General features: G+C 34.8%; 1 protein-coding gene across 3 annotated transcripts in view; it reads left to right on the plus strand.

Annotated features, from left to right (window-relative positions):
* Window positions 1-17,315, plus strand: part of YTHDC2 (YTH N6-methyladenosine RNA binding protein C2) — a 69,893-nt gene that overhangs the window by 28,547 nt on the left and 24,031 nt on the right. For all 3 annotated transcript variants that reach the window (XM_084881058.1, XM_084881057.1, XM_084881056.1), the window contains exons 11-21: window positions 715-841; window positions 1,286-1,351; window positions 3,503-3,681; window positions 3,925-4,021; window positions 4,102-4,189; window positions 4,276-4,356; window positions 6,460-6,542; window positions 9,097-9,202; window positions 10,890-11,009; window positions 11,309-11,581; window positions 16,583-16,709. In XM_084881058.1, the coding sequence (XP_084737184.1) occupies window positions 715-841; window positions 1,286-1,351; window positions 3,503-3,681; window positions 3,925-4,021; window positions 4,102-4,189; window positions 4,276-4,356; window positions 6,460-6,542; window positions 9,097-9,202; window positions 10,890-11,009; window positions 11,309-11,581; window positions 16,583-16,709 (1,347 nt within the window). The remainder of the gene's footprint in view (window positions 1-714; window positions 842-1,285; window positions 1,352-3,502; window positions 3,682-3,924; window positions 4,022-4,101; window positions 4,190-4,275; window positions 4,357-6,459; window positions 6,543-9,096; window positions 9,203-10,889; window positions 11,010-11,308; window positions 11,582-16,582; window positions 16,710-17,315) is intronic.

Below are 17,315 nucleotides of genomic sequence, written 5' to 3' on the forward strand. Positions count from 1 at the left end.
CTTTTTTTATTTCATTTTCTACTACTTTTCCCCTTGTTCACTCTGCTTTAGTTACCCTTACCATCATTCCCATATTTGGGCCTTTGTTTTGTTGTTTCCTGTGTCTGGAACTCTGTTCCCACAGATACTCATAAGGCCCCATATCTATTCCATTTAGCTCTCTATTTAATAGTGACTTTTCAGAGAGGTCTTTTCTTATCATTTCCTTACCCTGCTTTATTATTCTTTGTTGTACAGTTGACTCTTGAACAATGTGGGGTTAGGCGTGCAGTTCCCCATGCAGTTGAAAATTCCACATATACTTTGACTCCCCAAAAACTTAACTACATTTCCACCCTGGCTGGTGTGGCTCAGTTGGTTGGAGTGTTGTCTCAAGTACCAAATGGTCACGTATTCAATCCCTGGTTGGGACACGTATGGGAGGAAGCCCATTAGTATATCTTGGTGAGCTTAAGATAGTTTAATAACTATCTTTTCTTCTCTGAAATTCCAAAGATAGTCCCTATTCCATCCTGTTTATACTAAGGGCATATTAATAACGGATCCTTTGACATGATATGAGTTAAGGGTTATGTAATGAAATTAATCATATAGTTTGGTGAAGTAGCCTAATTCTTCTGATGCTTAATTCTTAATTCTTTCATTTAAATAAAAGTTAAAATGATTCTAAATAATTTGGAAATTTAACACATATTTATCTTTTTCTTATTTTAGTTGATTACAGACATAGTGACACCAGTGCAACAGTTCTGATGGTTGCTGCAGGACGAGGTTTTTCAAGTCAAGTGGAGCAGTTGATTAGTATGGGAGCCAATGTCCATAGCAAAGCATCAAATGGCTGGTAATTTTTATTTTATTTATTTATTTTAAAATATATTTTATTGATTTTTTGCAGAGAGGAAGAGAGAGGGATATCGATGAGAGAGAATCATCGATCAGCTGCCTCCTGCGCACCCCCTACTGGCGATGTGCCCGCAACCAAGGTACATGCCCTTGACCGGAATCGAACCCACGACTTTTCAGTCCGCAGGCCGACGCTCTATCCACTGAGCCAAACCGGTTTCGGCACGGTTGTAATTTTTAACTGCATCTATTCTTTTGTATTTTTGTGTATGTACACATATCTTTTTTGATTTTTCATATTTATCTTTATATTAAAAGCTATTGTGTAATAATTGCTGGTACATCTTTAATAGGTGAATGAAAAATTTTGAGCAATTACTGGTTTTGTAATTGTGAGAACATTATTTCTTTGTCTTAATTTGATACCTTTGAATTTTGGCAGGATGGCTTTAGATTGGGCTAAACACTTTGGGCAGACTGAAGTTGTGGATCTTCTAGAATCTTACAGGTAAAACTTTATACTATGTTTAATTAATCCTAACTGCTTTTTGAAAAACCTGAGCCATGTAAATGATAGAAATTGACAAATTTACAGTCCCTTACTGAGATTGTGTGTGTGTGTGTGTGTGTGTGTGTGTGTGTGTGTTTGTGTGTGATTCTAAGGACTTTCTCTGATTTTTTTTTTTGCGTAGGTTGCTAATAAGATCCACTGTGGTATGATATTTATCTTATTTTTTATTTTATTTTGAAAAAGCAGAAGGGGAATTTCAAATTTAACATAGTAGCTACAAACATGTATTTATTGCTGCATTTTACCTAAACTTCACTAAAATGGTAAGGAAAGGAATATAAAATGTGTAAATTGGCAAAGTTATTTGGCAGATCCAAGTGTTAATTTTAGTATGGTGGGTTTTGTTGTTATTTTAATAATAGCACTCATAACTTGCAATCCTTTTAGTGCTAACATTTTTTTTTCCTTCCAGTTTATGTGTGTTAGTTTTTCAAATAGTACTAACATTTTGAATGTTTCAGACATTCTTTTTTTATTTTTATAAAATATATTTTTATTGATTTCAGAGAGGAAGAGGGAGGGAGAGAAAGATAGAAACATCAATGATGAGAGAGAATCCTTGATCGGCTATCTCCTGCACAACCCACACTGGAGATTGAGCCTGCATATGCCCTTACCAGGAATTGATCCATGACCTCCTGCATCATAGGTTGACGCTCAACCACTGAACCAAGCTGGTTAGATTGTTCAAATATTTTTATGGTGTCAGGTATAGCACACTAGACCAGCGTTTTTCAACCGCTGTTCGAGATGTTGCCTGGTGTGCCGTAGGTGCAGACAAGACAAGAATTTTATAATTTTTCACTATTTTGTTTACTTAATATTTCATAATAAAGTAATTATAAAATACTTTCTTTGTGTTTATTTGATTCCTATTCAAGAGAATTACTTTATATATAGTCAATATAGGCACAGAGTTAAATTTTTTAACATTTTCTAATGGTGGTGTGCCTCGTGATTTTTTTCATGAAACAAGTGTGCCTTTGCCCAAAAAAGGTTGAAAAACACTGCACTAGACACTACAGATTGCCAAGTAAAGTTATTATCTGGGTAATATTTTAATTATCCTGGTTAATTGGGCTTTCTTTTTATTACATATTATGTACCGCAACCAATGTACATGCCCTTGATCGGAATCGAACCTGGGACCTCTCAGTCCGTAGACCAACGCTCTACCACTGAGCCAAACCGGTTTCGGTGGTAACACTGTGTTTAACATTTGAGGAACTGACACATTGTTTAAGTGGTTGAGATGTTTTATATTCCTAATTAGCACTGTGTGAGAGGAAAGTTCCAATTTCTCCACATCTGTAACATTATGTTTTTTAATGAAGTGTTATCTCATTGTGGTTTTTTTTTTTTTTTTTTTCTCAGTGACTATATTATCACTTTATTATTTTGCTACCAGCCTCATTAAAGTTGACTTTTTCCCCAAAAGATTGAATATCTGCCTTTTCAAATGTGATGACCAATAAATATATTTATAATGCACTAATTTACAAAAAGCTAGAGAGATGTGGTTTATTCTCAAGCTATTAATATGTGTACCATTCTCAGACTTATTATTACCATATAAACCAATCATATTCTCTTGATAATATGTAGCACATAACTCTCTGTAAAATGTGCATGTAATTCATATACAATTCTTTTTTTTTTATTAATTTTTTTTTATTTTATTAAATTATTATCTGTGTACATCTCATTGTGGTTTTGATATTTGTTTCTCTAATGACTAAATTACATTTTTTCATGTGCTTTTTGGCCACTTGCCTATTTTCTGTGGAGAAATTTCTTCAGGTTGTGTTTTTTTAAAAAGCACTTATTCAGTAAGGCGACCAGACATCCCGCTTTTGATGAGACAGTCCCGATTTTTAACAATTTGTCCCGCGTCCCGTGGCGTTTTCCAGATTTACTGGGAATAATGTACTTTAAATCAACACATGAATTGTAGCTAGGACATTAAGTATCACTTATCTTTCTTGATGTATATTGAAAATTTGAAGAAGGACATAGTGGGACTCATTGGCCTTAAAGGGTTACTCTTTTTAATTAAAATTGATTTGGCCTCTTTTTTTTTTTTTTTAGTGCTTCATTGGAATTTGGAAATCTAGATGAAAGTTCCCTGGTTCAAACAAATGGAAGTGACCTCAATGCAGAAGATAGAGAGCTCCTGAAAGCTTATCATCATAGTTTTGATGATGAAAAAGTAGACTTGGATTTGATCATGCATCTTCTGTACAATATCTGCCATAGTTGTGATGCTGGTAAGTAAGTGTTGTCTAAAAAATTTGGAACAAAAATCTATACTTTGATTTAAAAATTAATAACTTGTTTGTACAAATTTTTGTGTAATTTCCTTGACAATAATGCATAACCTCTTAAGTATCTTAAGTATTACAGTTTATCAGTACTTGAAGACATTTGATATAGTTCATTTCAGCTAATTCTATTGCTTGGTTCTGGTTTTACAATGAAATTTAAAATTAACAAAATAATTTCTCTCCGAGGTGCAATATTAATTTTTCTGCCTGGATATGATGAAATTGTTGGACTGAGGGATCGCATCCTATATGATGATAAGCGGTTTGCTGACAATACACATAGGTAAAAGCTAAAGCTTTATATTTTTTTATTTAAATAATAGATAGGTACCATAGAATATTTTCTCTTTCAATTGTCAACAGATATCAAGTTTTTATGCTTCATTCAAACATGCAAACATCTGATCAAAAGAAAGTATTAAAAAACCCACCTGCAGGTGTTCGAAAAATAGTAAGCTTCATAAAATTTTCTTTTTTCTATTTTAGTAGTCATTGGTTCTGTTTTCATATTAACTAAAACATAACATCCCATTGCAGATCCTTTCCACCAATATTGCTGAAACCAGTATCACAGTCAATGATGTTGTCTTTGTTATTGATTCTGGTAAGGTGAAAGAGGTATGTATGCTTAAGTTGTATTTTCAACTCAAATGAGAAAGGTTAAGATGCATTTAAGTGCATACTTTCATAAGCAGAATTCACTTTAATGGGAACATTTCTGGTTCTAGATAAATTTAACAGTAAATGTTAATTTCACTAAAGTGAATATTTTACCTTAAACAATTCAGGGTATAGGATCTATCTTGTTATTTTAACAAATTATACAAAAAAGTAGCTTTTGCTCACTAAATACTAGGAAGAAAGTAAAGGGTTTGGCTAGTTACAGTGAAAATTTCATCAAACTGTGGGCATTTGATTACATATTTTCATTCTACATGTAGGAATGGCCCACATCCTTCTTATTTATTATTTTATCTTCAGTGCTTCAAGTATAGTAGGCAGTCAGGAGATACTTAATACAAGGGAACCATGCTAAGAGAAAGCAAACAAAAAACTTTCATTGAAACACTGCCATGTTAATCTTTGACCTATTGTCTATGGCTGCTTTTACACTGTAATAGCAGAATAGTTGCAATAAAGACCCTCTGCAAAGGCTAAATTATTTAGTACCAGCCTCTGCTATAAATAAAAGTCTGTATTTATTTCCTTTTAGTAATGGAATGCTTAGCAACTCTCATTTCACTGAAAGAATTGGAAATGATAAAAGGAATTGATTTGTCAAGGAAATAAATACTATCCATGTTGTAGAAGGCAAATATGTCTGTTCTAGTGGATATAAATGATTGTTTTTAATGTGAAAATTTTGTTAATTACTTTATAATATTTTCGATGTTCATATTCAAGATGTTTCTAGGAATAATCTTGTAGAAAAAATTTTATAAAATTTGGACATTTCATTGTAGTTGGGTACTGTAAAGAAGGGGTACATTTTATTTTTTATAGGAGAATAATTATGAACTAAAGGCCCAGTGCATGACATTTGTGCACTCATGGGGGTCCCTCAGCCCGGCCTGCACACTCTTGCAGTCCAGGAGCCCTTGGGTGATGTCTGACTGATGGACAACCTTAGTGCTGCCACAGAGGCAGGAGAGGTTCTTGCCACCAATGCTGTACTCGCCAGCTGTGAGCAGCCTTCTGGCTGAGCAGTGCTCCCTCTGTGGGAACCCACTGATCACCAGGGGGCAGCTCCTACATTGAGCATCTGACCCCTGGTGGTCAATGTGCATCATAGCGACTGGTCTTTCTGCTGTTCAGTCAATTCGGATATTAGCCTTTTATTATATAGGATATTATCATTAAAAATCTGAATTGTGAGTTAATGAAAATCCAGATTTTATTGCCCTAAAATTATCTAGAGCTCAAGTAGATTTTGAATATCTTAGAAATTAATTTCTCTAGGTGTTATTTATCAAATAAACATGCCAAATGCAACACTTTATTAAAAACTAAATAAGTAGCATCTTTTCTAAAAATCCCACAATTAAACTATTATGAGAAACACATTTGTATTTGTTTTATATAGTTGTATTTTTGAAAGGTATTATTGTCAGTGAATGTTTGAAGTATATTTTAGTCAGGAATGCAGTCTTTAAAAATATTTCTTTACAGTAAATTTTCTTTGAGGAAGTATGCTGTAACATTCTGGATAGGCTAACTACCATAGTAGTTCAGCAGGAAGTAAAGTGGAAGGGATTAAATTTTTTTCACTTTGGGATAGGATTGTTTCAGCTATTGTTATTCTTATTTCTCTGGATCAAGCTTTCTAGAAAGTATTTTTAAAAATGTTTTTTTTCCTGATCATATCTATTCTTCACAATGATGTAAACCTGATGGACAATGATATGAAGAGAATAGATTAGTTCTTTCCCATCTTGATGCCTTATGAGAACTGACTGCTATTATTTAACTGTAGAAGAGAGAAACAAATAGCTCAGCAAGGCACAGAATGAGGAAGTTTTCAGGTCTTCTGAGTTTTTATTCTTTTTCCTTAGAATCTTTGTAGTCAGAAATCTGGGTTACAAAGAAATTAGTACTCTGCTGTAATTATCTAATCACGGGGTGGTGTGAATTAAACTTGGCATATTAAAATATATTATAATGGTTTTGCTATTTCTTAAATGCCTTTTATGTTTTAACATGAAGATGATTTAAATATTACAGAAATCTTTTGATGCATTGAATTTTGTTACAATGTTAAAAATGGTGTGGATTTCCAAAGCTAGTGCCATACAACGAAAGGGCAGGTAATGTATATTTAATGTACATTCAAAAATTGCCTATAAAATGGAAACATATTCATATGTATTACATATTAATGTATATTCCAGTTTCTGTAAAATGTTAAACATTTTCATGTTAGTCTTCATTTTATGTTAATTTTGCAAAGCATACTAATTTAACATTGTTTAAAAAGTATCACATTCAGGTTATGTTAAAATTAAAAATTTTTGCCTGGTATAAACCACATTTATGACATGTAAGAAACTTAAAACAAAAAATAAAAACAAAAATGTCAAACATTTACAATATGGGATGAAGGACTAATTTTTGTATTATACAAAAAAGCTTTTAAAAATTGGTTAATAAAGATCAGCACATTAACTTCACATATGCTGCCTTATAAATATACCAAAATAAATGGAAATTAATGAGGTACTGTTTTTTGCTTATCAGATTGACATTGATGAAAACGTTAACAGTGCATGCAACAGATAATAATAATAATTACAATTGGACTGTCAAAAGTGTGGGCTTATAGGCTTTCATAATTTGCTGATGGGAATGTAAATTGGTGTGATTTCTTCAGAGGGCAGTTTGAAACTGTTTATCCAAATCTACCCTTTCATAGTGGATTCCACTTTTCATAATTTATCCTGAATATACTTGCACATGTGTGCAAAGATGTATGTTTAAGAATGTTTTTCATGCCAAAACCGGTTTGGCTCAGTGGATGGAGCGCTGGCCTGTGGACTGAAGTGTCCCGGGTTCGATTCCGGTCAAGGGCATGTGCCTTGGTTGCGGGCACATTCCCATTAGGGGTGTGCAAGAAGCAGCTGATCGATGATTCTCTCTCATCGATGTTTCTAGCTATCTATCCCTCTCTCTTCCTCTCTGTTAAAAATCAATAAAATGTATTTAAAAAAATGTTTTTCATAGCATTTTTTGTAACAGTTTGGGAACACTGTAATGTCCATCAACAGTTTAAGTGGTTAGATTGCTAAAGCCTCACAGTGGTATACTGTTAAAAGGGAAATGTATAGATGTATGTCTTTTTATGAGGGATGAGTTTTCAGAATATATTAAATGAGAAAAGTAAGGAATGAAACATGTGCCTCATATTCTCTGTACTAGAAAATATATGTATATGTTTGTGTGTGTATATATATATATATATATATATATATATATATATATATATATATATAAATGCATTGTTAAGTCTGAGAGAAACATTGAAAAACAGTTATTGGCTCTGAGAAGAAAGATTTGTGGGGCTCTTCAAGGAAGGAGACTTAGTTTTTATTCTAAGTTTTGTTGTAGTTTGGTCATTTTCGTATATGCTTAGTTTTTCATTTTAAAAAAGATAAGATTAAAAATATATTTTTCAGTAATTATTTGACCAATTTTTTTGAATTTCAACTAACAGGAAAACATATTGACTAGACACTGTTGTTAGTGTTTTGTCAGGGATAAAAATCAGAAATTTTGTAAGTAATCATTGTCATGTTGGGGAGAAGAATTAACTTTTGGTTGTGTTGTGTTTGAGGTGACTGGAAAATCAAGTGGAGCTAAGAGGCTTCTGAAGTATAGGTTAGAATTAGGATAAGGAGATCTATTATAGATGGATAGAAGTTGATGACAGGAGGATAATTAAGATCACCTTGGGGGAGAGGGTAGAATGAGGAGAGCAGAGGGCTGAGATCCAAATTCAGAGGAACATTTAAGGACTGTGCAAAGAGAAATCTCTCAGAGGAGGCTGTATAAGTAAGAAAGCTGATGGGTATACAGTGAGGAAAGTATTCGATAGAGGAAGGAATGGTCCAAACAATGCCAGATTTTGTGATTTGCATCACATTGTTGTAGTTACGTGTGCCATTTTGGACTATGAGCTTTGCGAAGATAGGGATTATTTCTGTATCTTTATAATTAGTATATTCAGCCTTGCCATTAGCTGATATGCCAATTTTGGGTGAAATTAAGAGACTGCTTTTCCTTAAGATATTTTTGTTACTTCCAATAAGTTATACATGTCTTTATGATGATGGGGTAAATAACAGTGGCTTGGAATTGTGTAATTGATAATTTGTACAACTCTCATCAGTGTGTCTGAACTCAGTGCTTGGTATCAGCTCAGTAAAGTTGATTAAACTTAAATTACCATATGTTTATTCATGCTTTACTTTTTTACTCACTTTCATATACAATTCTTTTTTATTTTTACCATTACCCTAGAATGTATACAGTTGGACAAAAGTAGGCTAATAATAATAATTACAATAATAAATAAATAATAATAATACCAGAATAAACTGTGTTTCACTTACTACAACTGTAAACTTACTTTGTCCACCCCTATATATGAGTTAGGTATTATTCATGAATCTCACTTTATAAATGAGATAATAGAGTCCTAGACAAGTGAAGTGCCTTCATAAAGGATAGGTGTCAGAGAAGGAATTCAAACTCAGATGTCCTGATACTGGTTCGTTGTTCTATATCATCTAAATCACATTGGTTGTACAGTTTACTTATTATAGTCTTTATTCCTGAGTCTTAATTTTGTATTTTATTTTAAAGGGCTGGGCGATGTAGACCTGGGATTTGTTTTCGTCTGTTCAGTAGACTCCGATTCCAGAATATGTTGGAATTTCAGACTCCAGAACTTTTGAGAATGCCATTACAGGTAGAAATTTACTTAACTCTAAAAGCCTATCTTTGTGGGTGAAGGAGGAGAAGGGATCATTTCAACTTATGCTGATTGGACTCTTCAATAATCAATGTATAAAACAATTTATAAAACAAAATTATCAAATATAATGGAAGGTGGTTATGTATATAACTAATACTTTTTCATATACAGAAATTTTAATATACAAACCTCCAAAGTTTTAAAAATTACTTGAGTGCACTTAAGTTATGGTATAGTTTATAAGAATAGCATTTGTTTTTGTGCAACATTGTAAGAGTCTGTCAACCATATAGTTTTCACCTTTTATATTTTCAATGAGGATTAGAAAACAAATTATTTGAGGTCCAAAACATCATACCAGCATCTCACTTTAAGATGCTGAGATTACCTTGGTAGATTTGGAACGAAGTTCACTGAGATTTTCTGGCCGTTATTGTTTTCCTTCAGGTTTTTTGACTTTATGGGACACCGACACTGTAGCTCTTAGGGAAAACTATCATGACATTAATTCAATTCTCTGCTGTGCTGAACTAGGTGCTAATACCCAAACCTTTAAAAAGACAGTAGATCATATTTTTGGTAACCACATATCTAGATGACTTCCCTTTTTCTCATGTTCATGTGCCATTTTATGTTCTTAGGATAAAATACAAAATTCTTAACAAATGACTAAATTATTTCTCCTGCTTGTGTCTCCAGTTTTAATTTTTTAATTCTTACCTTTTGTCCTCTCTTCACTCATACCAGTAGTTTTCATTTCCCAAACACATCTTTTAAAAAAATATATTTTATTGACTTTTTACAGAGAGGAAGGGAGAGGGAGAGAGAGTTAGAAACATCAATGAGAAAGAAACATTCATCAGCTGCTGCCTACACACTTCCTACTGGGTGTGTACCCACAACCCAGGTACATGCCCTTGACCGGAATTGAACCTGGGACCCTTGAGTCCACAGAGCGACACTCTATTCACTGAGCCAAACCAGTTAGGGCTCCTAAGCACATCATATTTATATTGATTGTAGGGCCTTCATATGTGCTATTCCCTTTTCTGAGACTCCTTCCCCTTATTTTTTTTTAATAATTAACGCCTACTCAGTCTTTATGTCTTATTTTAAATGTCATTTCCTCAAGAAATTGTTTTTGATTTCAGTGGCTTCCTTTTCCTGCTTCTTCCTAAACTTGATTAATTTACCTCTTCAGCTCCCTGTGTCCTTCATAGCATTTATCACAGTTGTATTTAAGGAGTTAATTATGTAATTATTCTGTTCACATACAATGAATACTTCATGAGAGTGGACACTTGTCTGACAATCTGTCCTCTTCTTTTTCTCCAACTTGCTGCACAGTGCCTAGCACTTAAATATTTGTTGAATAGATACAAGATTCTAGAAGGTAATGTAAAGGAAAAAGAAGATATTTTGGATAGTGACTCTTTAAACTGTGTGAGGAGACATTGTCACTGGTGGCAATGGTAATTTTGATATGAGTTGTTGGAGGGTGTTGATAAAAATTTTGGAACTTAGGGCAAAGTATAAGCCTATGTTTCCTTGAAAGACATTGTTCCCTGTTGTTCAGTTTAGTCAGAGACTCTACTAGTCTTTGTTTGGGAACTGTAGTTCTCATGATTTCTTTAAAAATAAATGTCAATATTTCAAAATTATTTGCTATTTTTATTTGTAGGAACTTTGTTTACATACCAAGCTGTTAGCCCCAGTTAATTGCCCTATTGCGGATTTCCTTATGAAAGCTCCTGAACCTCCACCGGCTTTAATTGTACGGAATGCTGTACAAATGCTTAAGGTTTGTGTCTGACTGGTTTTATTTAACCTATATGAAATCTAAACCAAATGAAAACACATCTTAATTAATTTTATACTTTAAAAATTATCTTAACCATGTACTTTGAATAAATACTGTTGTGGTAGTTATAATAAAACAGTAGCTCATTTTTATATATCTAAAGCAAAATATATTTTTTGTGTGCGATGTGAAGGCAAATCAAAATTTATATTCTCATTTCTTATAGACATTTAGATATGTTGCTTGCTTAAACATAGTTTTTGATTATGTCAAATTCTGTTTTGTATTCTTTTGTTTAGACAATAGATGCAATGGATGCGTGGGAAGATCTCACTGAACTTGGATATCATTTGGCTGACTTGCCAGTAGAGCCACATCTTGGTAAAATGGTCCTGTGCGCTGTTGTCTTAAAGTGCCTGGACCCTATTCTTACAATTGCCTGCACACTAGCCTATCGAGATCCTTTTGTCCTGCCAACCCAGGCCTCTCAAAAACGCGCAGCTATGCTTTGTAGGAAACGTTTCACTGCTGGAACTTTCAGTGATCATATGGCACTTCTCAGAGCATTCCAGGTACGACATTGTTATTTTATTTCTGAAAATGTTGCTGGTTAAACACATTTCTGGAGCAAGTGTGAGAAATTAAAAAAATAGATATATTCCATTAATTTTGTTTCATTATAACATTACATTTTATTAATTTCCCAGAAAAAAAAAAATCTTCCTATTGTTAATGTTAAAATTATCACAGTTTTTCTCTACTTTTTTTTTTTCCATTTTATCTTTGTAGGAATATGTATATTATAAGTGTGTACATATTTATTTTGATTTATACTTATATTTATTTTTATACTCAAGTTTCTTATCTTTCTACTATATCTTTGGCAAGGAATGCTCTAAAATTTTAATTAATAACACTGTATGTTATTGGAAATATATAGAACAAAGCTTGGAAGAAATTATCTTGAATTTAATGTCTTTTTTTTTTTTTTAGAGTACACTTTTTTTTTGTATGATCAAGACACTATGCTAAGAACTTAATTTTTAAAGCAAAATTAAAAAATCACTTAAAACCTATGAAGATAATAGTAGTAAAAAATGAAGAAAGTGCTAAATGGGAAAGGAAAGATAAGGAAAGTGAGACTCTGAAGAAGGGAAATTAGATATAATTTAGAAATTCAGATGCAGGGGAGAATTTGTTATTTCTTCATAAGGTAGACATGTTATTTATCCTTAAATTCTTTTGAATGAAGTCTATGCCTGTACATTAAAAAGCATTTTTTTGTTTATGCAGAAAATACTTTTCTCAAGTATTTCCTTAAAATACATACAATTTACAAAAATATTTATAAGCTTCTTTTGTGTGAGTATTATTAAACAACTAGAGGACTGCGCACGAAATTCATGTATAGGTACAGTCCCTAGGCCTAGCTATCTTCCCTGGCTGCCCGCAGCCGGCCCTGTCCCCCACCAACACCTGTTCCCCGTTTGCCACCAGGGGATCGAGCCTGATGGCTAGGGTAAGGGGTCCCGCCCCCACCATGGGTTGCCTTCTGTCTGTTGGGTGACTGGTGGGGCGGGGGTCTAGGCCTGGTGCTGCCTGTGTCCCCTGCCACCCATTCTCAGTTCCCTGTTTGCCATTGGGCAATTGAAGCCTGTCAGCTGGGGAAAGGGTGGTCAGTGCACTTCATAGTGACTGGTCGAGCGGTCATTCTGGTTGTTCTGCCGTTAGGGTCAATTTGCACATTACCCTTATATAGAATAAAGGCTTGGCACATGGGTTGGGGCTGGCTGCACTGCCCTGATGGGGGCCCCAGATTGGGGTGGGGGTCCCCACTGAGGGGCAGGGCTGGCTGGGGTGAGGGATTGTAGGCATTCTGGTTTCTGGGTGTTCTGATCATCCCGCTATTTTGGTCTCTGGGCTTTTATTATATAGGATGGATAATGCATTGCTCTTAATTGAGTCTATGATACCTTATATTATCACAGATCATTTGAGTGATAATAATTGAGAAAGATTTGGAGAATTCTTGTCTATTCTTTTTTTAATTTTTTAAATTGATTTTTTACAGAGTGGAAGGGAGAGGGATAGAGAGCTAAAAACATCAATGAGAGAGAAACATCGATCAGCTGCCTCCTACACACTCCCTACTGGGTATGTGTCCGCAACCAAGGTACATGCCCTTGACTGGAATCAAACCTGGGACCCTTGAGTCCACAGGCTGACACTATCCACTGAGCTGGGATAGAAAGATTACTGCTTTGACCTATCAGCTATATTTCAAAGCAAAAGAGCCCATTTTAAAAGAGGAGCTATTTTATACTGCACATGGATGGTTTCTAGAAATCCCACTTTCCATCCTCAGAACTGATTAGGAGTTGATACAAAGGTTATTTTTGGAGGAATGGAGGCTTCTTAGATATAAGTGTTCGATATGGCTTAGTTTTAAAGGCTCTATACTTTTGTGAAGGATAATTAGCACCTTTATCTGAAAGGTAAATATTTTTATATAGCTGCTCATTTAGGTTTCCTGATACTTAGCTCTCTCATTGAGATTTTTATAAACTCAAACTTTCTTAGCATTTGAGTATAAATTAACTGATGATAAATGATAAATCACAGTCTTAGATTTTATTTTTTATATTTAAATTTTAAATATTTATTTTTCAAATATATTTTTATTGAAAACAGAGAGAGAAAGGAAGAGGGAGAGAGAGAGATAGAAACATCGATCAGCTGCCTCCTACATACCTCATACTGGGGATTGAGCCTGCAACTTGTGCATGTGTCCTGCCCAGGAATCGAACCAGCCACTTCCTGGTGAATGGGATGATGCTCAACCAACCAAATAACTCCAGCCAGGCATTAAATTATTTACTTTTTTAAAAATGGAGATATAATTGGCATATAAGTTTCAGGTATATGGCATAATGATAAGATATTTGTATATATTGCAGAATGATCATAGTAAATCTAGTTAACATCCATCTTCAAACAGTTATAATTTTTTTCTTTTGTGATGGGATCTTTTAAGATCTACTCTCTAGTCTGTTAATTAGATTTATTCTGAAGATTATTTCACAATACATACAAATATATAATCACTATGTTGTACACCTGAAACTAATATAATGTTACATGTCAAGTATATCTCATTAAAAAAAAGTTTATTTTTAAAAAGTTCTACTCTCATAGCTACTTCCAAATATCCAATACAGTGTTATCAACTATATTACCCATGCTGTACATTTCATCCCCAGTGTTTAAACTTCATTTATAACTGACAGTTTGTGTCTTTGACCACCTTTACCCATTTTGCTCACTGCTGGCAAATATCAGTCTGTTCTCTGCATCTACAATATTTTTTTTTATTTTTATTTTTTATTATTTTTTTTCTGTTTATGTATTTTTATCCCCCCCCCCCACTTTTTTATTTTTTAATAAATTTTTATTGTTCATATTATTACAAATGTTCCTTCCCCCCCCTTCATTGCTCTCCTCCACCAGGTTCCCACCCCACCCTCTGCCCTTTCCCCACCCCCCATTGTCCTCATCCATAGGTGAACAGTTTATGTTCAGTCTCTTCCCACATCCCCCTCTCCCCTTTTCCCCAAGAATCGTCAGTTCACTCCCATTCCATACCTCTGATTCTATTATATTCAACAGTTAATATTGTTCATCAGATTTTTTTTTTAATTTCCTTGGTTTTTAGATTCACTTGTTGATAGTTACGTATTTGTTGTTCATAGTTTTTATCTTTATTTACTTTCTCTTCTGAAAGAACCCCCTTTAGCAATTCATATAATTCTGGTTTGGTGGTGGTGAACTCCTTTAGCTTTTTTTTATTGGTGAAGCTCTTTATCTGGCCTTCGATTTTGAGTGATAGCTTTGCTGGGTAGATTATCTTTGGCTGTAGATTCTTACTGTTCATCACCTTGAATATTTCTTGCCATTCCCGTCTGGCCTGCATCGTTTCTGTTGAGAAATCAGCTGACAATTGTATAGGTGCTCCTTTATAGGTAACTACCTGCTTTGCTCTTGCTGCTTTTAGTATTCTTTCTTTGTCTTTTGCTCTTGGAATTTTAATTATGATGTGTCTTGGTGTGGTCCTCTTTGGATTCCTTTTGTTTGGAGTTCTGTGCGCTTCCTGGACTTGTAAGTCTAATTCTTTCACCAGGTGGGGGAAGTTTTCTGTCACTATTTCTTTCAGTATGTTTTTGATATCTTGCTCTCTCTCATCTTCTGGGACCCCCATAATTCTGATGTTGGTTCGCTTGAAGTTGTCCCAGAGGTTTCTTACATTATCTTCAATTTTCTGGATTCTCTTGCCTTCTTGCTTCTGCGGAGGAATGTCTTCTGGCTCTTTATGTTCCAAATCTTGACTTGATTCTTGCGATCTTCCATTCTGTTTTTAGGACTCTGTATAATATTTTTTATTTCAGACAATGTATTCTTTATTTCTTGTTGATCCCTTATTATTTCTTGTTGATCTCTTATTATTTCTTGTTGATTCCTTATTAATTCTAGTTGGTCCCTTTTCATATCCTCATAGGTCTTATCGACCTTTTCTAGGAAATTCTTGAAAAACCTTATAAGCGTAGATTTGTACTCTATATTCAGTCGCTTTTTGTCCTCCATTTCTTTCGTTTGTGATCTATTTTGATGTCTTGACATTTTCGCAGCTTCCCTGATGGGGCGGGGTTTCAGGGTGGAGCCTACCGCCTTGTCTTCCCTCAGCCCCGCCCTGTGTGGGTCCTGGGTCTCAGTAATTCCCAGGGTCCTTCAGTACTTGCTGCAAGCACCTCTGAGAGAAAGGTGCCCTCGATTTTCGCCTGCTACCAAACAGTCTAGGCTCTCCCCCAATGAGCCCGGAACTGGGGTTCAGTTCAGTTGGAAGTGGAGTTGGAGGTGGCGTTCAGAGCAGTCTGGAGCTTTTGTCTCCTTCCCGCCAGGGCAATCCCGCAGCACAGCCAACAGTCCGTTCTCCACGTGTGCGCCTCCGGGGGTTCTGCCTTTTGCTGCTCCCCCAGGGTTCCGCCTTACAGCCCAGCTCCCTATGGATGAGCCTGGGTCCCTGGGGTCTGGCCTGGAACTGAGGTTCAGAGCAGTCGGAACTGGGGCCCAGCACAGTCCGGAGCTTTTATCTCCTTCCCGCTAGGGAATGCCAGCCAGGCAACTCAGCTGCCCCGCCCTTCCTCTCCGGCTCCCTCCTCTCCGCGCACACTGCGTGTCTCTGTACCTTAGGCTTTTACAGCTCCTCCGCTCTTCCTTCTGGTTTTCTCCTTGCTTCTCGTTGTAGAATTTCCAGTCAGTCGGCTTTCCTGTAGTTCTGGGTAATGTCCATTTTATATTTTAGTTGTATTTTATTAAAATTGTTGTGTGCGGCTGCGGCTAGGTGTTTACCTGTGCAGCCATCTTGGACTCTCTCTACAATATTTTTTTAAAAAATAAAGTCTTAGATTTTATAACATAATTAGAAGAATAAGAATTGACCTTGAGTGGTTAATGTGATTTTCAGTTATTTTGTTGCCTAAGAAGTGTCTGGTACATGTTATATAATTATATTTTTATAGGCATGGCAGAAAGCACGAAGTGATGGGTGGGAGCGAGCCTTTTGTGAAAAGAATTTTCTTTCACAAGCTACCATGGAAATAATCATAGGCATGAGAACTCAATTGCTCGGTCAACTTAGAGCATCAGGTAATATTTTCCTACAAAGAACCTATTTTAGCAACTGAGAGAACCCTGCCTATACCTCGTAGTATTTCTAGTATTAACTGAAGCCATCTTATATTATTTTTATGACATTATCACTTTTTTGTGGTACTCATTACCTGCTTTGTAGACGTCTATGTGACCTCAGCTTTTGTTTGTTGAAAAAACTGACACTGCAGAATTGTCATTGAGAAATGTGTGAATTGGCAGTGAACACTTTATAATGTATTTGTTGGTAAAGATCAGTCTAGATATTACATTTATATTTTATCACTATTAATAAACAGCTCTATGAAATATAAATCATAAAAAATTAACTAGTTTGATACAAATTCTGGCCTTCATATTTTTAAAACATAAAACAAGTAATCACTTGAAGGCATTTTGATTTTTTGAAAAATAGCTATTTTATTTTAGAATTGCTAATTCCTTTTTGAGTAACATAATACATTGAAAAAAATAGAAGAAAACTACCAGAGTCTGGATTTGCAGATGAGCTTACGTGCCAGAGGATTTAAAGTTGTCTCAGATATGGGACAATATGAAGGACTTTTGAAATTATTAGAAGAATGGCTTAGGTTTTCAGCTATG

The sequence above is a fragment of the Pipistrellus hanaki genome (assembly GCF_964339955.1).
Source record: "Pipistrellus hanaki genome assembly, chromosome: 4".
NCBI lineage: Eukaryota > Metazoa > Chordata > Mammalia > Chiroptera > Vespertilionidae > Pipistrellus > Pipistrellus hanaki.